At 37.2% G+C, this 26,541-nt stretch overlaps 1 protein-coding gene and 1 long non-coding RNA gene across 2 annotated transcripts; one reads left to right on the top strand and one right to left on the bottom strand.

The window, feature by feature from the left end:
* Positions 1–10,079: 10,079 nt before the first annotated feature.
* On the bottom strand, positions 10,080–12,274 carry LOC145582047 (uncharacterized). Its single transcript, XR_014099735.1, has 3 exons — positions 11,881–12,274; positions 11,555–11,635; positions 10,080–10,350 (listed from the first exon to the last, which is right to left on the bottom strand). It is a non-coding gene; the product is annotated as an uncharacterized LOC145582047 (long non-coding RNA).
* A 157-nt stretch (positions 12,275–12,431) lies between these two features.
* On the top strand, positions 12,432–12,875 carry LOC145580940 (protein FAR1-RELATED SEQUENCE 5-like). Its single transcript, XM_081638021.1, has one exon. The coding sequence runs from the start codon at positions 12,432–12,434 to the stop codon at positions 12,873–12,875; it is 444 nt and encodes a 147-aa protein (XP_081494147.1).
* The last annotated feature ends 13,666 nt before the right edge of the window (positions 12,876–26,541 follow it).

Raw genomic sequence — 26,541 nt, 5'->3', positions numbered from 1 at the left:
TGCAAAAAAAACCCCAAATAAATTCAGCATTATTCTGGTGAGAAAATCAACCAAAAACAAAAGATTATTATAAGAAAAAACGCATATAAATCAAGTAAAAACAATGAAAGAGAAACAATTACTTGTTAATCAACCTCACATTCAATTGATAACTCTTGAATCAAACCATAAAAAAACCCTTAAAAATTATCGCTTAAATTCTATTAGAATTAAACACCTAATTGAACAATTGATGTAGAAAAAGTGAAATTAAGAACTAAACAACATCAAGATCATCAAAAACTACAATAACAATACTTTAAAACATTATTTAAATCATGAATTCAACCACATGTGAGAGTTGAAGCTGCCTAAAATACGACAAATATTAAACTTACCGAATTAATTCCAATAGATTTGAAGAGATTCCATGCAAAGTGGATGAGAATTAAAATTGAAGCAACACAATACACAATTTAGGAGAATGTATTGAAATTAATCAACAGTAGAGAAAAGGACAAAGAAGACTACTTTGTGAAATATGGGAAACCGATTGATAGTGGATTAGAAAGTGGTTGGATTTTAATGCTTTTTTTTTTTCCAGTGATCTCCAAAAATAAAATCAAAAGTCAACTTTATCAACGGTATATTAGTAAAAAAAAATAAAGGGTTGTGATTTAATCTAATACAATGGCCACAATTTTATTGTGGCCATTTGAAAACCGTCCTATATTTTTCTTTAATATATTTATGTTACTTCTAATCAGATACCTTCCAATTGAAAAAAAAAGTGATAAGAATGACCTCTTTTCAAGTGTATAGTATTAAGAAATTAGGATAATAATGGAAATTATGTGTGTGATAGTGGTTAGTGGAGATTAACCAAACGAACGTGGGTTGATTGAAAGTATTTTTTTTTTTAATAAATTTTAAGCCTTTGTAAAATTTAAATTTATCTTCTCAATAGTTCAAATTGATTTTTGATTCTTTTCACAACCTACTGACATGCATTGTTGGTTTATCTGTTTTGAGATTTTTTTTGCTTGATAAATGTTTGATTTAACCAAAAAAAAAAAAAAAATTATATTTTCAACTTATTGATTCGGTTATGTGTCAGAGTTGAAGCCCGCTTTAATAATTATTATAGCTATTACATGTTTTAAATATTGAATTTTTCAAACATTTTTGTCAAACTATGTACTCGTAATGTTCATTTATCCCTCTATTTTGAAAGCCAGTGCTATGTGCAAGTATTTAGCATAACTTTTTGGTACTTAATTTGGTAAAGGTCTTAGGTTTTTTTTGGTTTGGATAACATTTGATTTAACAAAGATTTTAAACTTTAAACTTAAAATTTCCAATTTTTTGATATTGGATTTAATTTGTTTGAGAAAACGTAGTGTACATAAATTCCAATATATATACGAAGATAACATTTCTTGAATGTTTATCTTTTTAACCAAAAAATTAAAGTCTACCACCCTTCCTATATTATTGGGTCAACTGTTGAAATTTATTCCTTTCCTTCCTTCCTTTCAAAAAAAAAAAAATGTTGAATTTTTTTTTTGAGGCAAAACCGTTGAAAATATAGGAAAGAAAAAAAGTCGTTGAAATTAAAAAAAGAAAAAGAAACGTTGAAGGTTATATATATATATATATATATATATATATATATATATATATATATATATATATATATATATATATATATATATATATATATATATATATATATATATATATATATGTAGATTTTTATCAAAATTATATATATATATATATATATATATATATATATATATATATATATATATATATATATATATATATATATATATTTCAACGGTTTTTTTTTATATATATATAATTTTGATAAAAATCTACGGTTATATTTTTAAATTTTTAAAAAAGCGATCTCTCTTAAAATAACAATCCATCTACTACTTTGGTTTAAAATACTTCGATCTTTATTGAACAAATCAAAACATGGATGAAGATAATGAAATATCTATGCCAGTGGAACTAAGTGAAAAGACTCTTGACTATTCTTTTGATGAGAATACGTGGGATTCTTGTAAAAAGTCTCTTAAGGTTTTTGATGAAACAGACATGAAATCATTGGAGTTTGATTCTCTGAAAGCATGTGAAGAATTTTATTCAATCTATGCAAAAATCAAGGGTTTTGGCATTAGAAAAAGGAGTCCACGATGTAGTACTGTTGACGGACATCCAACTTCTTGTCCATTTGTATGTGAAGCCCAAGGTTGTCGAGATGCCAAATGGGATAATTTAGAGGGAAGAAAGAAAATTCCGAAGAAAATAATACGATTTAATTGTGAAGCAAAAATGCGAGTCAAATTTATTAGAGGTGAAAATATTTGAAAAGTATATCAATTCATTAGAGAACATTCACACCCTCTAGTGCATCCAAAGCATGTGCCATATATCAGGTACGATTGATAAAAAAAAAAATTATATTGTATATTGTATCATGTATAATATGTGTATAGATTCATAAATGAATATAGGTGTCCAACTTAATATTTGTATTATAGGAGTTCAAATTTAGTGTGGATAGTTTTAAAATTTCATCATTGTACTTGAAAATAAAAATAATTCAAGTTATGAATTTGATATGAAATTGAGATATGTAGTACTTCCTTCAATTAATTTGAATTTTGTATTAATGTCATCAAAGATTTATGAGACATGGAGAAAGTATTTTATAACAAAGGCAATTTTGGATGCACTAAATTTAATTAAAATTAAGTTTTCTTACATTTAAGGAAAAATAAAAATGTACTACCCCTCAATTTTAATATACTAGTATGTGCCCAGGCTAATGCATGGGTTATACTAATTATGGGATGAAAACAAAGTATATGTCCATAGCCTTTAGTTAAATAAAAAATGGTTAATATAAATAAATAAAAATTCTAGTAAATAAATAAATAAAAATTAAAAAAATACTATTTCACTTTTTAGTTTATTGATAGGAATATATGTAAATAAAATGTAAACTATAAACTAAAAATAAATAAATCACTAAAAAAAAACAATTTAATTGTGTTCGTGGATTTCTCATTTAAAATATAAAATTTGTCCTCTAATCTTACTCAATTAGTACAATTTTTTCTCCCATCTTCTTGGGGGTCTTCTTAGACTTTGCATCTTGCTTGATATTGAATTTGATAAAATTTTGAGTGCAAGCATAACAAATTATTTATACAATTTTTTTTTTTATAATTAATGATAGACTTACATTAACAAAATAGATGAAAAATCAAATCTTACATACAAAGAAAAAAATCAATATTTAGTACCAAAAATATATTATATAGAGATAATAGTCAAAAATAAATAAACCACACAATATCAATAACACCAAAGAACTGTGTAGTTGATTTGACTATCCCACGATCAATTAACCAGCCTTACCCCTAGTCATTTATCTATCCAACATATATATGATTATATGAAGCCATACTATGCTGTGTGACTTGAAATGGCACCTGCACAAATATGAGAACACCCTAAGATCGAATAATCCATAAGATATTAGCTACCTTAAAAAATGAAGAACAAAATCAAAAGGTCTAATTAACTCAATGTTGTTAATCTATATACTTTAATTTGTTTTAATGGAGGCGCTTTCACATGCTACAACGTATTTTTCATGTATATTGCATTGAACTATTGATAACCAACATATACCTAACCCTTAGTAATACTATGACACATATATCTCTTACATTCAATTTCTCAAGAAGAGAAAATCCCACCATACTTCTCATTTAAAAAATTAGCATAATCTTAATAATCCAGTTCACAGATTACTGCCATAACATCTTGATAGTGTGTGACTAAATTACGTTGGGCTCCCCTATGGCAAATGCATTGACATCTCCAGGCTTTGGTCATGATTGCATTTTGAAGTCCCTTATACTTCGTATAAATTTGTGCTTTATCTTTCTTGATTGCAATTTGCATAAAGCTGACGATTATGTTTCATTGTCGCAAACTCATCGACATCAAATTGCTGATGTAGGCGTCTGCTTTCCATCAAGATCACTTACGTCTTTTCTATAAGCAAGAAAATAATGACAAAGTATAACAACGTTAAGTTTGCATTAGCTACTAAAACACCTTCATTTTTTATCAAATAATATGCTATTTCTGTAAGTTCTAATCTACATAATTTTATTATTGCATGAGCTAATAAATTAAAAACAAAAAATTAATCAAAATAACAACTACAATATACAAAATACCAATACAGTAAAATAGGAGATTGGAAAAAGAAAATACTCTACTGGAGTACAATTTTACCAACTCCATATATTAGAATTTGGAAATGGTCAGTTTATGCAAGAATTAAATTAATGCAAGAATTAATTTAATTAAAATTTTCCTCCCTAAAAAAATCTTATCATTTGGTTAGATTTTTCTTGTTGAAAATTTAAATGTGAATTGAAAGTATCAGGGGTGTCACTTGATAGTAATTAAAAAAAAATGAGATTATACAAACCAAATAATTATTGATTAAATAGACAAACAAAATTTGAGATATAAATCATGAAACGATGAAACCAATAAACACAAATGAAGAGCAAAAAATCAGCAATACTTAGACAATAAACATGAAACTTGCAATTATTATTATTGTTATTTTTTTTTTTTTGAGAAAGGAAACTTGGAATTATATACTATAATAAAGTATGATAAAGTTAAAATGTACTCCGTATGTAAAATTATATTGTTGCCTTTGTTTGGAGGGATAAGCAAATCCCAAAAATTAAACTAAAAGCAAAAAAAAAAACATAAAAATTCTAGAATCCTAGAAAAATTAACCTAACAAACTACTCCATATTTTTTTTTTTTGGTGAAGAACTAACAATTTATCAATAGAAATTTCCCAAAACAATTTAACCCAATTTGGGACAACCAATTTATCAAAAATCTTAGCAGCACAAATTTAGACAAATTATTTCAATTTACCATTACCATTCAGTAAAACTAACCTTGACAATGATATTCTTTCTCTGTTACCATGTATAAGGCCTTTGTCGTTTTTTTTCCCTGCAAAATGGATGCAATGGAGAAGTATGAGGTTAGTGGGTATAGTATAACCGTGTAACTGTGTAAGTGCGGTTATGGAGAAGTATAAGGTTAGTGTTTTCAGTTATCCGAGCATTTCTTTTTTTTTTTTTTTCAGAAATCTATTTGATATTAATGGGATTGTAGTACTTCAGTTATTGGGTATATCAGTTAATCCGTAACTATTATCCAAGCATTTGTGTTTTATTTTGTTTGAAAATTTAAATTAGAAAGTAGAAGTTATTTTGGGAAGGATTAGAGTAGTTAGGCGGGAGTGAATGAGAGTTTAGCATTTCGGTTTTGGAGCGTTGTCGTTAAAATGACTCTTAAATTATATATAAGACTAGAATGTGCACGTGCAAATGCACGTGTTATCATTAAAGATAGGATTATAAAATACAGTTTATAGATGCAGATAGTCTTTAATAAAACATAAAATAGTAACAACAACAAAAAAAAATTTAAAAAAAAAATTGGTTAGTAGTACTCCAATATTTTTATAGAAGTGATTACCAAGTTATTAGTTACTAAAAATTCATTTCCATGGATAATCTAAGAAGAGAACAAAATTCCATAAATATGCTACATGTTAATAAAATTATTGATGTATCTAGACCTATCAAAGCTGACTCGACCTGAACCCAGTCATTAAGCGATCCGTTTTAACCCGAAAAAATGGTGACCCGAACCTAATATGACCCGACCCGATACCAACTCTAGACCCTAGTGAATCCTAGAATTTTAGACCCGAACCGAACATCAACTGACTTGGAGATGACACGACCTGAATATAACCCGTGAATTATTGACCTGAACCAAACCCGACCTGAATCGAAATTGACCCAAACCTGTTTAACCCGTCAAACCCGAATGTAACCCATTACTAACCCACCCCGAATTTAACCCTACTTGTTACTAAACCGAACCGAATTTAAATCGACTTGTTATTAACCCGACTCGAATTTTACACGGCCTATTACTATCCCAACCCAATCTGTTACCAACCCGATCCTAAATCAAAATGACCTGTTATTGATCTGATCGAACCAAATTCAACTCGTATTGTTCTTAACCCATTTCGAACTAAACCTAACATGTTATTGACCTGATCTAATTTCAAATCAACTAACTTAAATTCAATGTAGACCAGATTGTTAATATTGATCAAAGTATATAGTTATATAGTTATGTTGATTCTGTTTATTTTTTATTTTTTTTTTATAAAAGTATTACGTATATCTTATCAAAACTTATTTGAACTAATTAGCTCGAATTTGAACTTATCTGAAATTATTTCTCTTACAATAAATGAAGAAATTGGAGCATTTATTCTTAATATGAAGTATATGACCTTTGTGACCTGACCTGAAATCAACCCGAAACCAAGATTAACCCAATATTTAATTTAAGACATGAACCCAAACACGACCCGACTTAGAAATGACCCTATTAGAACCCGCAAATTTTTACTTGAATCGAACTCAACTCGAACCCGAGTATGGCCCGATCGACCTGATTATAACCTACAAATTATTGACTTCAACCGAACTCGACTTGAATCTGAGAATCACTCGACTTGGAAATGACCCAACCTAATTATAAACTGCAAATTTTTTACTTCAATCGAACATGACTCGAACACATCGACCTAAGAATAACCAACAAATTATTGACTTCAACTGAACTCGACTCATACCCTAGAATGACCCTAACTTATTTTAAGCCGTGAAAACCCAAATTAAACCCGACCTATTATTCACCCGACCCGAATGTAACCCAACCTATTATTGACTTGACCTAAACCTGACCCGCATAAATTACGACATTAATCCGGATTGACCCGACTCGAGTTGTTAAACCGCTAATTTAATTGACCAACAAATATCATCTTCATAAAGCCAAATTTCAAAAACAAATTTAATAGGCATGATGACGAGTGAATAAACAAATCAAATATATGATTATGCTACATAAATATATATATATATATATATATATATATATATATATATATATATATATATATATATATATATATATATATATATATATATATATATAATTACATGAATGATTTGGAGAAAAAGGTCTTATCTTTTGTATAGGAGGGAAATTGGAACACCTAACAAAATTATAATAGAAGTGATTAAAACTAACCTTTATAAAATCTCATAAAATACAAATTAAATAAGTTAAAGGAATAATCATTTTTACATATCTAATCCTCTCAAACTTCAAAAATTATGACAATTTTCTTCTAACAAAATTGATATAGCTACAACCAAATGTATTGTATGAACATTGAATTTTCACCTGCAAAATACACATAATCAGAAACAATAAAAATAATTAAATCAACGGTTCTTATAAGAGATAGAAAGACAGAAAATAGAAGGAAAAATAACAAAATTCATTATCAAAGACTGAATATCTAGCATAGTAGAATGTAAAATTTAGAAAAGAAAATCAACAAAAAAAATGGAGAATCAAAACAAATCAAAAAATACAAATTTGTTAAAACCAAAGGTAGGATAAAATCAAGGTAATAATATTTAAAAAAAATTAAATAAATAAAACATGCCTAATCTTCTTCTCTGCTTCTACTAACTGCAAATTTGCAACTTGTCAATGTTGAAAACCTGCAAAAAAAAAAAAAAAAAATTAAAAAAAAAAATAACCCATAAAAAAAAAAAAAAAAACACTAAATCAATTCCTCTCCTTAATCACATACTTCCTTTCCCTACGTTTGGTAATTAAAGATCAAACCAACATTATTGCTTCCTGTCCAAAAAAAGAAAACCAACATTATTTATCTGAATCAGTACATTGATAACATTCATTATAATCATACGTTGATAATTCGTTATATAATCTGTAAATTAAAAGTTTATAATCATATACTAAACTGGGAGTCCTCATACTATATCACATAATATGCATAACATTATAAGCGAGAATTGATTACTTACCGAATCAGAAACCGAAGATATCCAATACAATAATCTACTATATCACCAAATTTGATTTTGTCTTTGTTTAGAATTTTTTACTATGAAGTATGAGTATTGATAAGTGTAGTAGTAATCTTAAGTTTGGTATATTATGGATTTATGGGGATTGAAAATTAAAGTGGAGGTGTGGAGTTTTACAACTGCTTAGCACGTTTAGTGGTTTTTTTTTTTTTTTTTTTTTTTTTTGAAAAGAGATTAGAAATAGATTAAGACAAGGCTGATATTTTTTAGAGAGCAGTTAGTGGATAGTAAATTGTATGTAAACTACATACGTGTGTAACCTTTTTTTTTTTAAAAAAAAATAATTTAAATAAGTGAAAAAGGCGGGAGTGAATGAGAGCTTAGGATTGGGGGTTTGGAGCATTCTCGTGAAAAGTGACTCTACAATTATAATATAGACTAGAGTGTACCCGTGCAAAATGCACGGAATATATAAGAAAAAATATATTTAAAATATGGAAAGTTGATTTTTATGTTGTAATTTAGACTTGAGCTGTAATGGTCGATTTTGGATTCGTTGGTTTTGTTGAACCCTAATTAGCTCTGTTGTATTGAGTATTAATAAACTTATTAATAATGTGCTGACACCTGCTATGCTATGCTAAAATATGATATTCTATGCTTTGCTTAGAAGCTCCAAAAACAGGGTTTTATTTATTTTTTTTATGCCGGTGGCCATGCAATGCTATTATGGGGTTTGCTTTTTCAAAGTTATAGAGGTTACCCGTTCAGTGTTATAGGGGTTACTCGTGTTACTCGGTTAGTGTCATATGAGTTAGTATCTTGCTCTAGAAGTTGCATACATTGTTCTGTTGCAACCTGCAGATAGTTATTTGCTGAGACCAGTTGCACAAAAATGTGTTGTACATTTTTTTTTAATGATTAAAGATGTGGAAAATGTTTGGAGGGTAGTCCCTAAAAAAATGTATAATTGAAGGGTTGGGGATTTAGAGTACTATAGTGAATTGTTGATAAAGGAAATGTATACTCGTGCTAATGCATGACATATATTATACTATGTACCAAAAAAAATACTCATGAAACAAAGTGAAATGTTAGTACGTAGTGTTTTAAAAAAATGAAATGTTGGGGATTTTGAATGCTATAGTGAATTGTTGATAAAGGAATTGTATACTCGTGCTAATGCATGTCATATGTTATACTAAATTCCAAAAAAAAAAAAAAAAAACAAAGTGAAATGTTAGTAGTAGTCCCTTGAAAAAAAAAAAAAACCAAAACAAAACAAAAAAGAAATAGTGAATGGGTAATTATTGATTTTAAAAAAAAAATTTAAAAAAAGGAGTGGGATGGGGATTGTTAGTTATAACCCCTAGCCGAGTAACCCCTGATCGAGTAACTCGAGTAACCTTTGACCGAGTAACTTAAGTAACCCCTGACCGAGTAACTCGAGTAACAACTAACCGAGTAACTTACGTAATCCCTGACCGAGTAACTCAAGTAACCACTGACCGAATAACCCCTCAAGTAACCCCTAACCTAACCCCTCAAGTAATCCATAACTGAGTAACTCAGGTAACCCCTGACCAAGTAACTCGAGTAACCCCTCAAGTTACCCTTTTACCGAGTAACCCCTGCCACATATAAAATTTGTCTAATAAGAAATTTTTCTAGTGTATAGATTTTAAGAAACATTATTACAATAATAGTAGTCTTGAAATCTATACATATGATCATATAAAGCGACCAAAGATTGGAGATATATGATCATATGCATATACTATATTGATTTATATCATAAGACATAAGCATGAAAACAAATAGCATTTCCTACTCTGTTGATCCAAGTGCTGAAGTGCAGAAGTACTTACTGATAATATAAACACAATCTTAGTTAAAATGAATTAATATCGTAAGCATAGATGGACAAACAGTATTTCCTACTCTGTTGATCTAAGTGCAAGAGTACTTTTTTTGACAAATATAAACACAATGTTAGTTAAAATGAATAAAACAAAAGGACAATTAGCATCCTAAACTCATAACAAATCAGCCACTTTAAATATGAATTTTACTTTTAAATTACTAATAAGAATGTAGGAAGCCATAATTATTACATTTACATGAATAAGTATCAACTATAAATAAATCTATCATATACAATAATAAAGACCCCCCAAAAAAAAATTACAACTGTCAGTTGGTTTGACCATGATGACTAAATCTTCAAACCCCCCTCTATACTTCTTAAGCTTATGTTGCTGACATGCCTTTTGTAGTTGTCATGCTTCCCTCCCAGTGATAGCTAAAACAAAATCAATCACAAACTAATAGAGTACAAATCAACAAAATTCAATTACATATACACTACGACATACTTTGGATACATCATATGAATATATGATTGACAAAAGTTGTTTGATAAAGCACATACGTATATTGCATGCTTAATTAGCACGTGCATACTAATAGTCTAATACCTTGCTTGCTTGCTATACTCTAAATGGAATAAAAACGAAGAAAGTAAAAAGCATTTGATTAAAATGACCAACAAACATTTAACACTAAATTGTAAATCCAAAACAACAGTTGTCACATGTTTATAATGATTATGTAATCTCAAAATTCACAATATGCTTTTTGTACAATCCTCAATCTTCCCCTAATGAACCGATTTATGTGTAATCAAGCAATACTAAAATTGTAGTTACAACCCTACATAGTACTCGTAGTATTGTAACCCATGTGTCTCTCAAACTTTCACATCCAATATCTCATGAAAGAGAACAAAACCACCATATATACTTCTCACAAAAATACTACTGTACAAACTCACTAATTTTAAACATAAGAAAATTCAGTAGAGAAAACCCCGTCTTACTTCTCACGAAAACACTATAAACCCACTAATTTTAAATATAAAAAATTCAATGTAATTATTGTTTTTGTAAATTGAGTGTAAAATTGGAATAGCAGTATATGTAGTATTTAAAATTGGAATTAATCTTACCAAGCAAAATAACGTACAATACATATTATTGGAGATGTGGGAGTGTAGGAGTTTAGGAGAGTATGGGATGATGAATTGATGATTGAGGAGGAATAAACTATAAGTGTATATTGATTTAGTAGTTTCTTTAAGAAATTTAAAAAGTGTGTTGTTAGAAAAAAAAAAAAGGAGGGAATAGTTATTTAGGAGGGAGTGAATGAGAGGGCAAGATTGGGGTTTTGAAGAGTTGTGGTTTAAAGTTAGGAAAAACGACTCTACAATTATAATATAGATTTTGTTCCTAAAAGACTCTTGTTTAATCTGCTAAAAAACCCCAATTCTATTTTTAAGAATTTATCTCTTGTCAAATTGAAAAGTGCCTATTTCAAATATCAAATCATACTAAAAATACTGGCAATCAAATTTGCAGAAACTCAAATTCAACCACATCCCAGAATAACCCACATATTCAATAATCAATTACACAATTCAAATTATGTTTTAAGAGGAAAAATCTCACCTTTCAGCTCAAACCATGGAAGAGAAGATATCACCAAACCCGGAATTAATATAGCGCAATTAGGCAGAGACCAAAATCAACCTGTATTGTTATTATTAGAGCTACGAAATTATCATCAAAAATGAATACTCCAAACACAAAATTCATCATAATAAATAAAGTAGGTTGTGAAGACGGCGTAGGTTGAAGAAAGTAAAGTCGCATCCGTGTGTAAGCAAAAACGGAGTAAAAGAAAATGAAAGGACATGAACGTATTAACAGAAATGTGTAAAATGCATTCCCACTGATAAATCCAATCAAATAATTAACACAAAATTTGTTTTTACCTTGAAATTAGGGAAGAAGAAGATGAATTAGTAACACCAAAAAGCACCTATCTCAAGTGAATCCACGAAGAAAAAGAAGGCAACGGCGAAGACGACGAAGAAAACAACGGTCGACGGCGTAGATGTATGACTTTGCCGGAATTGTGTGAGCTAAATATTGGTTACCTGATTGAAAGCCCAAGCAATCAGATTAGTGATTTTTTTTTGTGTGTGAGTGAAATGAGTATTGCAAAGTATGTAGTATATAATCCATACTCTATTACTCTGTTGTAGTGTGTGCAGTTATGGAGTAGTGTGGTGGAGTTAAGATAACTGCCTACCACGATTTGGTGTTTTTCATTTTTTTTTTTTTTTTTTTTTTTTTGAAATTCAAATCTAATACTCAGTAGGATAGGCTGTTTAGAGAGATTAGGTGGAAAAGGCGGGAGTGAATGAGAGCTTAGAATTGGGGGTTTGGAGGATTCTCGTGAAAAGCGAGTCTACAATTATATAATAGATTATGCAGGACTTATAGAAAAATAAAAGATGCTGATAGAATAGTAATTACTCAAATGTACAATTCTGGAATCAATCAAAGCAATATATTGAGACATATGGTTAATCAAGTAGGAGGACATGAAGCACTTACTTTCTTGAAGCAGGACTTGTATAATTTTGCTGTTGAAAGAACTAGACAACAAGAAGTTGAAGGTGGCGATGCAGAAGCTGTGTTAGCATATTTAATAGGTAAAAAGGCGTACGATCCTAATTTTTTTATTTCTTACACTCGTAACACATCTAATTATTTGGAAAAGTTATTTTGGTGTGATGGAGCATCTAGGGTGGATTATAAAACCTACGGACATGTTCTAGCTTTTGATACAACATATAAATGTAATGTCTACAATAAGCCATTTGTAGTATTTGTGGGTGTTAATAATAATTGGATAACAGTGATATTTGGTTGTGCATTTAACGTTGATGAGAAGGAAGACTTCAAGCAGGAGATGGACTAAAACCAAAAACAGTATTAACAGATGATGATAAAGCCATGGCTAATGCTATTAAAGTAGTCCTCCCTAACACTAAGCACAGGTTATGCTTATGGCATTTAATGGGAAATGTAAATTCAAACGGTGGAAAAGAATTTGGGAATTATTTATAAAATGTCTTGATAGATACAGAGTGCCGGATGATTTTGAAAAGGCTTGGAAAGAACTCATTGTTTTGGGTAATTTTACCCATGCCACGTGGCCAACCAGATAGTGACATGTGTCATACCCCGATTAGTCCAAATTGGACCAATCCCTATTTGACACGTGTCACTCCCAGAATCTGGGAGAAAAGGCGGCCTTCAAGGGCCCAAATCCCGAGAAAGCCGTAATTCAACACAGTCCAATAGACTTAGGTCAGAATGACCTAATCAGGGGCACATTCCCCAATGACCCTATAAATAGGGAGATTTCCCTAGTTTTGGGGACACCTACAATTAATTACAGCATACCTACATTCTCTTACATCAGAGACAACACCTGATCTCAGAATCCGAGAAGATCCTCTTTACTTTCCACACCTTTTTCATTCTCCTACGCGTTCTAACTTGATCGTCGAAGGCGGAGCTCCTACCACCCGGAGTCTCCGTTGTTTTGCAGGTACAGGCGCAGTCGGATCAGTCTCTGTACTGCAACTCTCCCGAGGGACAAAAACACAAAAAACATTTGGCGCCGTCTGTGGGGAGAGTACCTCAAAGATGGTTCAAGAGTCTATACCGCCTCCTGACCCCAAGGATCATCAGCCGGAGGTCTTTACAGACCAGGAGGATGATGATCCTCAGGTCGAAACCTATATGGCCAAAGATGGGTCATTCATTTCCAAGTTCCTCTGTCCCAAAGATACCCTAGAACGAGGTGACAACAAGGCGGGTACAAGCAGGCCCCCTGGGCAGCCAGAAGGGGAAACCCAGTCGGCAAGAGGTCAGGCCCTAGTCACCAGAGACGAGCTCATGAAATTCATGACGAGTTTCAAGGGTGAGATAAAGGACCTGATCGAAAAGAAAATGGCTGGCTCCAGCAAGGGTCAGCTGGCCAAAAAATCTCCTCGAACTGCGGGGAAGAAGTCAGCCAGGGACAGGCAGCCTACTCCACATCTCAAGTAGAAGACTACGCCTGCCCTTGACTGGTCAAAGATCCTTCTGCCCCTGAAGGGCACAAGGAAAGTCATCCGTGCTGTTCAGCCGGATGGCAGCAAAAAGACTTACACCGACGCTCGACATGTCATCAAGCGAAATCGGAGCCAGCAGTTGTCTGAGTCAGCCTCTACCTCGAGCTTTCCAGACAGCTTCAAAAATACATCCGTAAGGAATACTCAATCCTTACATGAGAGCCATACAAGCGGTAATACCAACCATTCTTGCCCTCAGATGATTGGGAATGCCCCGTACCTACCCCCTATGCTCTACGGTCCGTATTCTCCTCATTTCATGCAGTCGGCCCTCTTTGGGGGTCAGGCGGCATACAATGTCCAACCTTTGGACTGGCAGCTCCGTCAGCTCAAACTTGGTGAACAGACTTCTGCGTTCACCAAGGAAATAACCGAGGCGGCACAGCTGTCCAAGGTTAAGAATGTGTTGGTTGGTGTCTATGATGGCACCTCCAACCCGGAGGACCACCTCATGGCCTACTCCAACCTTATGCACATGCAGGGGTTGGAGGACGCTATGTGGTGTCGCTACTTCCCGATTACCTTGAAGGGCATAGCCCAAAAATGATTCGGCAACCTGCCAGCCGGGTGCATTGACAGCTTCAGGAAGCTTGCCTTCCTGTTTGCCTCCAACTTCTCAATGAACATCCCTGCCAAGAAAACAAGTCTTGACTTGAGTACCATAAGGCAGGGAGAGAGAGAAGGGTTTCGCTCCTATGTCAGGCGGTTCAATCTGGTGAGAATCTAGATCCAAGGGTTGTCTGTCGAGGTAGCCTACACAGACTTCTTCAAGGGTCTAAAGGATGGGTCTACCTTTAAGTTCGACCTTGTCTGAAAGAGGGTCTTCACCCTTCAAGAGGCGTTGATAGAGGCGGAGAGCTTTATGCAAGCCGCCGAGCTCTGCTCATCCAACCAAAAAGCAACAAGAGAGTCGGTCTGCTCAACCGGCTCAGAAAGCTGAAGAGAGCAAACAGAGAAAAGAAGTTTGGGCGGTTGATGAGCCTGATCAGCCGTCCAAAAAGAAAAAGAAAGAATTCAAGCCATATGTCTCACGGTATGAATTCAATAAAGACTGCTACACCATCTTTACAGAGGTGAAGGACTGGCTGACCATTAAGAAGCCGAATCCTATGAAGAGTTCCGTTCAGTCGCGGAACAAGAATAAATTATGTCACTTCCATGAGGAAGTAGGCTATGACACCAACGACTGCTATAATCTCAAGCGGATATTGGACCGTCTGGCAGACAAAGGCTTGCTGAAGTCCTATGTTTTGAAGTCTAAAGCGGCTTCTAAGGCGAATCAGGGACAATCGTCTAAGACTGCCCAGCCTACTAGTAGCTCGGACACCGACAAGGATTCGGTCTACACTATAGTAGGAGGATTCGCATGCGGTGGCCCAACCATCCGGGGCACCAAGGATCATCTGAAGAAGATGATCCACTCAGTCGATGATGGACAGGCGTCAACCAGTGGTACATTCCTAGACGTCCTCATCACTGAAAAGGATCGGGGTAAAGTTCGCCGACCGCATGATGACCCAGTCGTCATTGAATGTAAGGTCGCCAACCAGATGGTTGGACGGATCCTTATAGACACTGGTAGCTCCTCTGACCTCATCAGCTACAAGTGTCTGTCCAAGTTGAGCTATAAGCTGGACAACCTGCGTGACGTCTCCCATCCACTAGTTAGCTTTGGTGGAGGGGTCGTGCACCTTGTCGGAAAAATTGATCTACCCATCCAGCTGGGGCGGAAGGGAAAAGGGCGACATATGATCGTCCGGTTCCTGGTGGTTAAAGAGCTGATCGCCTACAACATCATTCTTGGCCGACCCACTCTGAACGAGTGCAAGGCCGTCATCATCCCATCTCTCATGCTTCTCAAGTATGAAAAGGATGATGGCTCTGTTGGCTCCCTCAACAGGGATTAGAAGACGGCAAGGGAGTGTTACCTCTCAGACGTTAAACCAACGGCTGCTGTAGCCGGTCAGCCAAAGGAGCCAATAGACCTTGACGATGTCAAGGATCCTGATTCACCCCCTCCAACAGCGACAAAGAAAAGAAAACTTGATCAGCTGGTGGAGGTGAAGAAGAAGAAGAAATAGCAATCACTGACTGGGGAATGGTCAGATGATCTCCGTGCCCAGCCGGCTGGTGAGCACATTGATATTCCTCTGTACGATAGCCGTCCAGAGCAAACTGTTAAGCTGGGGACGACTTCCTTTGAAAGGTTGGGTGCAGACTTGCACCTCTTGTTGAAAGAATTCAAAGACATTTTTGCCTTTGAAGGTGGAAGAGATGACAGGCATCATTCCGGATCTTGCTGTCCACAAACTCACCGTGGATCCTAAAAAGAAGCCCATCCGGCAAAAGAAAAGAAATCACGGCGAGGAGAGAAGTCAGGCGGCAGCTGTCGAGGTCAAAAAGCTGTTAGACAACGGGTTCATTCGGTCATGTAACTTCCCCGATTGGGTTGCGAACGTGGTGCTTGTAAAGAAGTCGAATGGTATCTGACGCATGTGTGTAGATTACACTAACTTGAACAAGGCATGTCCAAAGGACAGTTACCCGCTTCCAAAGATCGACAGTCTAGTCGACTCTACAGCCGGGCATACCTTGATGAGTTTTATGGACGCTTACTCCGGCTTCCATCAGATTCCCCTGTGGAAAAAAGATCAAGAGAAGACGGCCTTTGTCATTGATCAGGGGTTATTTTGTTATACGTGATGCCGTTTGGCTTGAAGAATGCACCGGCTACTTTCCAACGGATGATTAATACAGTCTTCATTAATCAGATTGGGAGGAATGTAGAGGCGTAGATTGATGACATGATAGTCAAATCCAAGCTTCATACGGATCACCTTGGTGATCTCTGAGAAACCTTCACCACACTTAGGCGACATACGCTCATGTGAAATCCCAAAAAATGTGTTTTTGGTGTTGAGTCTGGGAAGTTTCTCGGATTCCTGATTGATCAAAAGGGGATAGAGGCTAACCTCAAGAAGATACAGGCGGTGATTGACATGAAGTCACCTCGCACTGTCAAGGAAGCTCAGAGGCTTACCGGTTGTCTGGCTGTGCTTGGGAGATTCCTCAGCCGGTCAGCTGACAAATGCCTTTATTTCTTCCAAGCAATCAGGAAGAAGACTAGATTTGAATGGGGAGATGATGCTAAGGCGGCCTTTCAGAAATTGAAAGAACATTTACACTCATTGCCAAGGCTTGTTAGCCCTCTGCCAAAGGAGACCTCTACATGTACCTAGCCGTCTCAGATCATGCCCTCAGCACAGTTCTCCTTGATGAGAGTGACGACATTCAGCTCCCGGTCTACTTCATTAGCCATGTTCTCAGAAATGCTGAACTCCGGTACCCTATGGTTGAAAATTTTGGCATCACTCTATACATGGCTGTTAAGAAGTTGAAACCCTACTTCTTAGCATATTCGGTGGTAATCTATATAAATCAACCCCTCAAGCGGCCAATGACAACCCTAGAGTCATCCGGCAGAATGCTCAAATGGGCTATTGAAATGCAAAGTCTTGAAATCACCTACGAACCAAGAAAGGCAGTGAAGGGCCAGGCGTTTGCCGACTTCATTGTCGAAATGACAAGGCCAGTTGCTCTGGACAACCTTGATCAGGTTTGGAAGGTGCATGTAGACGAGAGCTCTACTATGAACGGTTGTGGTGCAGGTATAATTTGTCAATCTCCGGAAGGGGATAAATATGAATATGCACTACGGTTCAAGTTCCAGGCCTTGAATAATGAGGCGGAATATGAAGCCCTGTTAGCTGGCATCCGCATGTGCAAGGCGGCAGGGGCAACAAAAATTAACGCCTGCTCAGATTCTCAGTTGGTCGTTAGCCAATACCATGGTGAGAATGAAGCCACCCATCCGACTATGATCAAATACTTGCAGGAGGTCAAAGCTGAGGCTGGGGTACTTGACGAATTTCATCTAAATCAAGTGCCCAGGTCGAAGAACAACCAGGCAGATGCTCTGTCAAAATTGGCATCCTCCGCCTTCTGTGATACGCCTCGGTCAGTCTTCTGGGAAGTTATGAAAAAAAGGAGTATATCTGATGAAGAGCCCATTAGAGTACTTGATCGAAGCTCTACATGGATGGATGGCATTTGGGCATATTTGACAGACACCACGCTCCCTAATTCACCCCAGGAGGCGGCCGACTGAAGAAGCGTGCTGTAAACTTCGAGATGAGGAAAGGAGAACTCTTCAAAGCAGGGTTTTTGAAGCCTTTACTGAAGTGTGTTACCCCAGAAAAGGGGAAAGAAGTTCTCGAAGAATTGCATGTGGGGTACTGCGCCTCTCACATAGGTGGCAGATCCTTGGCCGTCAGAGCCAGGCGGCACTACTTCTGGCCCTCTCTTGAGTCAGACGCCATGGATTTTGTTAATAATGTGACAAGTGTCAAAGATTTGGCAAGCTAATCCATCGTTCGGCTACTGACCTGATGGCAATCCACAACCCAGTCCCGTTTGCTAAATGGGGCATGGACATTTTAGGTCCTTATACGCCTGCACCAGGCGGAAAACGCTATATTCTGGTAGCTGTGGATTATTTCACCAAGTGGGTGGAAGTAGAGGCGGTCAAAAACATCAAGACAAAGGATGTCATCTCTTTCATCTAGAAGAACATTATCACCCGGTTTGGGGTACCTATGTCTATGGTGTTTGATAATGGCCCTCAGTTTGAGACGCCTCAGCTCAAAACTTGGTTGGGAGATCAAGGGGTCTCACATTGTTTTGCATCAGTCGACCGACCCCAAGCAAACGGCCAAGTTGAAGCCTTCAACAAACTCATCTCAAACAGTATCAAAAAGAAAATTGAAAGAGCCGGTGGTTTATGGGCTGAAGAGTTAAGTCATGTCCTATGGGCCATCCGGACAACTGAAAAGGGGCAACCGGTGAAACCCCATTTCTCATGGTTTATTGCGCAGAAGCCATCTTGCCCATTGAACATTATGAGCCGACTCTACAAGTCATGCTATACGATGAAGAGGCAAACTGGGAGGTCATGCGGCTAGCATTGGACTTACTCCCGGAGCGCAGGGGCAATGCTGCCCTACGCCATGAGATTTACCGTCTGAGAATGACTCTGGCCTATAACAAGAGAGTGCACAACCGACCCTTGAAAGTTAGGGACTTTGTGTTACGAAAATTGGAGGCAACCGGTAGGGCCAATGAGCAGGGAAAGCTAACTCCTAATTGGGAAGGCCCCTACCGGATCTATGAGGAAGTTAGAAATGGCACCTACCGCCAGGAAACCCCAGACGGCAAGAGGCTGCCCAGAACTTGGAATGTAGACAACTTGAAAAAGTACTACTTCTGAGACTTGTAAATTTTTGTAAATGAAAAGCCTATCAATGAAAAAAGTTGCTTTTTGTTTTCAATCCTTTTAATTACCTCGTATACATACATGCGTAGTGATAAATTACCGTCTGTGCAAAGTACAGACGGTCAAATTGAATGAATTAAACTAAGTTAAAAACTTAGTGGCTAGATTAACGTTCAAATTAAGAGGCCAATGGCCGGATGCTATTTTGTTTTATAAATTCGTCTACTCCAACATGAGTATGGCGTCCGACGACGCCCCTCCGGTTTTTATTGTCGCAGAGGGCATTCATCATTTGCTCTACAAACGCATGGAGACGACAAAGATTGAACGACCTAATTGGTCAACTCATAGCCGTCTGACCAAAATAATCTAAAAAATGACTAAGCTCAAAAGCCGGATGTCTAATAACATCAGCCGGTTGCTGACTGAAGTTCTTAGATTATTCAACAAAATTGTACAAGTCCTCCCAGTGGGGCAAAGGGACAAGGAGTATAATGGATTACAAATACCCCAGGCGGGGGAGATCAGTTCCACCGCCTGGTCTGACAGCTGCCCGCTTGAGTAATTAGACGGTTGTGCGATTGGTTTGGGGCAATCACTACTGTGATTGATTGACTCAGGAGCTTGCCATACTCTCTAAAGTATCACAAGTTCCTAGGTCAATCAATCGGCAAGGTAGTAAAACCAACCACACAGCCGCCCAGGGGCAAGTACAGCCGGGATAGCTTCTGCCGCATGCTTTTAATGAGTTAGGCAAAAAAATTAGCAAAAATGCAAGCATATATATACAAGCAGAATTTAAGTTCAATTTAAGCTCAAATTTAAAATTCAAAAATGCAAAACCGACTCAGTCGGTATTTTCATAAATGAACCCGGCTACAAAGAGCCGGGGAGTAATGTTAAATCGGATCACCATCCGGGTGGAAATAAACTTGAAATTGTTGAGTTAAAACATTCAAATACTCGGCACGCAGGCCGAAAATGAAGATGGCTTTGAGCCAAGTTAAATACAAACAAGCTTAATTGGTAGGCGCAGCCGGGGCCTCATTCCCTGTCTCTTATGCCAGTGGTTGAGCGGAGTTCGCGAGATCTTCCTTCTTTTACTTTTGCTCACCACCGCCTGCAGTCTGAGCGGTCTCTTCCTGATTGGCCCAGGCGTGGAACGTTCTCGGATGGGGTCTGCCATCCTCCCTAGCATTGATGACTTCGTCAGCATATTGATAAGCCAAGTCCCAGAGGCCATAATCCTTATCCGGGCATAGGGTGTCCCATGCCAACTTCATGCGCTCCTTGCAGTTGGACTCGTTCTCCTCAACAATCCGCTCCTCATGGGCTGCGAGGGTTGTCTTGAAGTTTGCCTGAGCCTAGGCCATCTTATTTTTCAGGCGGTTGACATCTAAACGGAGTTGTGTGTTTTCCGGGTCAACCGCCTCAAGCGCCTTGAGGTCCGACTGAGGCGGATTTCAGTGCACCCATAGATTCTGAGGCCGTTTTCTTTGCCTTCTCCAGCTCAGTTGTTAAGTGCCTGATATTGTCCGCGTGTGTCATTTCAAATGCTTTAGTCTCAAGTTCAATTATTGTATTTGAATAGAGAGCAACGTCTGCGGAGTCTTGTGCTACTTTATTGGCTTGCTTTACCTCAGTCTGCTTACGCTGCCATGGCCACTTCAGCCCATCTACCCTCAGCAAGGCCTATGGTCACAAGCGGAGTGTTAAAAATCCAAACGGGAAACTACTTGAAAATTTTAGTTTGAAGAGTCATACCTCAGATACGAGGGCACTGATTCGTTCAACATTGAACATCTCAATGCCCGGAATGACACCCTTCTCCTTCTTGAGGACTACCCCAAGCATGGACTTGGCGTACTGCTGTACATCCGGCCATCAGGGGGAATCTGCATCACAACCAAGATTGGGTGAATAAGCGGCACCTATCTGCAAACGTCCCCCTGATGAACCCTCTGAAGTCCGCTGTGAGTGAGACTTCACCCGCATGGGCCATGGCAGCTCAAACGGTGACCTGAAAGGACTAGCCGTACCTTGCTCAATTATTTACAGGCTGTCATCACCCACAGCCGGGGCATAGCTTTGAGCCCCCTTGGGCTTTTCAAACATCTGAGGCTTCTCGTCCGTCTGCGGCGCCAAAACCGCGCCAAACTTCTTGCCTAGGTCAATCCCTAGGCCGAAGCCTTGCAGGCTGATGCTCTTCCCCCCAATGGCCATGCGGGGCTTCCCAACCGGCAGTTCAGGGGCCGTCTGAATAGACGACACCTTTTGAGACTTGATGGGCTGTTAGCCGCCTCATCCGTCTTTCGTTTGAAGAGCTTCTGAAGAGAGCGGGGAGCCTCCTACAAGATACATGACTCAATGAGCATACAGCCGGCATTGAGCCGCCTTTACTGGAAGAGTAAAAAAGAACAAGTAAACAGGTCAGACGGCTGATACCTGACCCTTGGAAGCAAGTTCCTTTTTCTGCTTTTCTAACTTGTCCTTGCGGATCTTGGCAGCGGACCTTCTGGGGGTCTCCTCCTCAGAAACCATCTCTCTAGCCGTTTCTGCAAACAAAACGTCTGTTAGAACATATATGAATAAATTCAAGAGCACAGCATAGTCACAGCCGGTACAAGTTAGACATACGTCTATCAAACATTGAACTAAGACCGCAGGCGGACAAAAATGCCTCGTCTCTCAACCAGATATGCCGGGGAATCTAGTTTTTAGGGACGCTTATAGCTTCCCCGGTTGAAAGGTAATCAGTGGTAAGCCCAAAGAAACCCGGCTCTATGATTGTCTCATAGTCGTCATCCGGGATGGCAGGGAACTTGCACTTCTGCCCTAGAAGATCCGGCTTCCTATTATACCGTTTGTACTCACGGTTCTCTCTCATCTTGGAAGAAGACACCAGGTAGAAGCGCTCCTTCCAGTTGTCCCACTTAGACACTTTGTCTAAGGTCATTTGGTATTGTGGGTACATGGTAAGAGTGTACCACGCTCTCCACCCACCTGGGCTTCGGCTTAGATAGTGCATGTGTGCAAAAGCCTCCCAGCCGGGGTGGAGCCCTTGCCATTCACAGGCAGCTATATACCCCAATATGTTGACCCAAGAATTTGGGGTCAACTGCCATACACCCAGGCCATACCCCCGGAGAATGGCCTTAATTGCGTCATGGAGTGGGAAGCGGAGACCGGCTAGGAACGCCACCTCGTAGCAACCAAAGTACCGGTTGGCGTTCCGCTGTTCATCTTCCCAAGCAATAGTGCCTAGCTCAGGCGGAACTCGGATGTCAAACCCGTCTCCTAGGGGATGCTTGAGCTTAAAATTCTCTAAGTCCTTCTCCATTGAAGCCCTTTCTTTGGCTGACACATGAATCTCAGCCGGATTATTTTTCTCTTTCCAATTCTTTCTCTCTTTCTCTTCGCTGTTCTCAACCGGGGGAAGGTCATCGTCATTACTGCTGTCCTCAGAGATGGACTTAGACGCGTGGTTCTCCCCTTCTCTTCTTTGGGAAACCTCTTCACCGTCTGACCCTGAGGTAGATGGGCTTTCCTCAAATCTAGCATTGGAGGCAGCCTCTTCACCGCCTTCATCAACTTCATCACCAATAATCCCGTCACTTGGGGTCCTAGGAACCCCAGACGGGGAATATTCTCCATAGCTGGTTTGCCTTGCTTCCCCCTCAATCGGGGTACCCTCATCAGACGGCACTTCCAACGTACCGTCTCTTCTTCGCCGTCTGATGGTTGTTTGCTTGGTTCTAGCCATTGTGTCCTGCACAGGCACAAAGACAGTCGGTTGGGGGGAAGTACAAAATTTTTCCATGCACCCAGAGCCAGCACCCCCAGTCCTAGACTCAGCCGTACTAGGAGACCGGCTGACTACTGTCCTAGGCTGTGCCGTGTGTGTTGGTGATGAGTCCATTTATTTGAACGAAAATATGCGAACGGAAAAATTAAGAACGAGCTGAAAGGAGTAGAGACGGTACCTTTGAATCTGGCTCTGGAAAGGGTCAAGCGTTGACCGGCTGCCGCAGACGGGTTGAAAGCGGGCTTTGCTTGTATGAGGTACAAGCGGTTGCTAAACCGGCTGGGGCAGACGGGTAAGAAAAGGAGTTTGTGTTTGACACAGACAGTGGTCAGAGTTTCTCTCTCTAGACTTCTCTAGACTTTCTCTCTCAAAAAAGTTTTGGAAACGTCCAAAACAAAGGGGGTAAAACATGTATTTATAGAAGGGTAAATACATGGGCATTTTTGTAATTTTCCTCGAAATGTGAAAAGTTAAAATTTCACAAAAAAAAATTAATTAAAATTATTTTGGCTGAGTGACACGTGTCACAGATGCCATGTGGCACGCCACGTCACATCTGTGAGGGGTAAATGTTTTGGGTAATTTTACGTAGGCCAACCAGATCGTGACACGTGTCATACCCCGATTAGTCCAAATTGGACCAATCCCCATTTGACACGTGTCACTCCCAGAATCTGGGAGAAAAGGCGGCCTTTAAGGGCCAAATCCCGAGAAAGTCGTAATTCGGCGTAGCCCAACAGACTTAGGTCAGAATGACCTAATCAGGGGTACATTCCCCAATGACGCTATAAATAGGGAGATTTCCCCCGTTTTGGGGACACCTAGAATTAATTACAGCATACCCTACATTCACTTACATCAGAGAAAACACCTGATCTCGGAATCCGAGAAGATCCTCTTTATATTCCGCACCTTTTTCATTCTCCTACGCGTTCTAACTTGATCGTCGGAGGTGGAGCTCCTACCACCCGGAGTCTCTGTCGTTTTGCAGGTACGGGCGCAGTCGGATCAGTCTCTGAGCTGTAACTCTCCCGGGGACAAAAACACCCAAAACACTCATAACCAAATTTAAACTCCAAAATTCAAAGTGGGCGACTCAATTGTATGAAGACAATGAAAAATGGGCAGAAGCTTATATGCGCGGTTATTTTTTTGCAGGTAATTTTTTCTCCCTTACTTTGGCCATTAGTTGAAGATTATAATTTATCATTAATTCTAGTAGTCTAGAGATGGATTATTTTTATTTTTATTTTTATTTATTTATTTTTTTATGTTAAATACCGTGATTATTGATTCTCCCCCACCTTAACCACTGTGATTAATGCTATTGACATTTATTATAGTGATGCCTAGTTAAATCAGGCCCAACTTTCATTTTCGGTTACTAAAATTAGATCTTTTTTTTATGAGACAAAGCTACTAAAATTAGATATTAGAAGTGCTCTTTTCCTCATTTATATTTTGGGGGTCTGTGTTCTACATAGTTTTTATTGAACTTGTGTTTATAATTTTATTTTATTTTTTTTGTTGAAAACAAACTTGTGTTTATAAATAAACCTTCTTTTGCTGCCTATTTTTATACAATTAGTTCATAGATATCTAGTTAATCCTTTAAAGATTAACATAGATATTTTTAGGCATGAGGAGCACGCAGCGTTGTGAGTCGATGAATAAAACATTGAAAAAGGTATTAGATCAATAAATAAAGCTTCACAGGTTCGTTCAACTCTTTGACGCGTCAATCAAATATATGCGATTTGATAATGGAACTGATGATTTCACAACGCTATATTCAGAACCTGTCTTGAAGGGTACACTCTGCAATGTCAAAATACATGCCGCATCAATATATACCAGAAAGTCTTTTCAAATCTTATGCAAAGAGATGGAGGCCGAAGCAATGTTTGTTGTCGTAGAGGTCGCAGAGGAATCTCCTGAGTCCACAGGTAATCAACAACCCATTTTTTATTGGTTAGATGAAGTTGATTCAGATTTTAAGCAATACCTTGTGATTCGTCATGATAAATTTGATACTATGTATAATTGTTGCCTAAATTTAATACTATGCAATGGTTGTTCTCCTAGAGGTTGCAGAGGAATCACTCCAACCCACAAGTGATCAACAACCCATTTTTAATGGTTAGATAAAGTCGAAGTAGAAGACAGACAATACCTTGTGATTCGCCATGATAAATTTTATACTATGTATTGTTATTGCCTAAAATTGGAGTCAATAGGATATCCATGTCGACACATGTTTGCAGTGATGAAATATGCAATAATGAAGCAAATACCAGTTGCTTGTATTATAAGAGGTGAACGAAACATGCTAAGGATAATGTCATTGAAGGAGAAACAACAACCACAACAAGAGATAATGACGAGTCACAAGAAATGGGATAGTTTTCAAATGGCCACAATAAAATTGTGGTCATTGTATTAAATTAAATCACAACCATTCATTTCTTTTGACTAATATGGATCGTTGACAAAATTGACTTTTAATTTTATATTTTTTTAAAACGTTGATATAAATATAATAAATAAATAAATAATCTCCCATGTTCTACCCCACTATAATTTGGTTTTCAATTTTTTTCACAGATTAGGTTTTTTTTTTCTTACTCAACCTTGTTTACTTTCATTCTTCTTAATTGAGGTACTTCAAGCCTTCAATCCACTCCTCATCCACTTTAATTAATTATATAAGCATAGATTTCTCAAAAATAAAATTGTAAGCAACACAAATACACAATTAGAAGAATAAAAGCACAACTGAACGACATTGAGAAAAACTAAGTCCAAGTAATCAAAACCTCAGAGGCTGATGTTATAGAGTTTCTACAAGGAACAATTGCATCAAATATACAAATTTACGAGTTTCTACAGTGAACACACACTTAAGAAGAATGACATTATTTTTTTGTTTTTGACATTTTTTTTTCGACATTATGTTGAATAGGAAATGAAAAAATGAAAAAAAAAAAAAAAAAAAAAAAAAAAAACTAATCTGTCAAAAATTGAAAACTGAATGATAGTGGGATAGAACATGGGAGATTTTTATTATTTTTTTTTTTCAATTTGGTCAACTTTTTCAAATATAAAATCAATATTTAATTTCATCAACGGTTTATATTAATCAAAAAAATAAACGGTTGTGATTTGATCTAATACAATGGCCACAATTTTTATTGTGGCCATTCAAAAGTCATCCAAAGAAATTAGTAGGTTTTTTTTATCTTTGAATGGTTTTTCCTCCAAAGTAAATCGATTTGCTTCAAGAAATCAAGAGATGTACGATAAGATGAAGGATCATTATGCAAAG

Source organism: Chenopodium album, chromosome 15, assembly GCF_948465745.1.
Source record: "Chenopodium album chromosome 15, dcCheAlbu1.1, whole genome shotgun sequence".
NCBI lineage: Eukaryota > Viridiplantae > Streptophyta > Magnoliopsida > Caryophyllales > Amaranthaceae > Chenopodium > Chenopodium album.
The sequence above is the reverse complement of the archived record's forward strand: the minus strand, read 5'-3'. Positions and strand labels throughout refer to the sequence as shown.

Bases quoted from the DNA above. Each gene is read 5' to 3' on its own strand.
- LOC145580940 (XM_081638021.1), top strand. From the start codon at position 12,432: ATGTACAATTCTGGAATCAATCAAAGCAATATATTGAGACATATGGTT.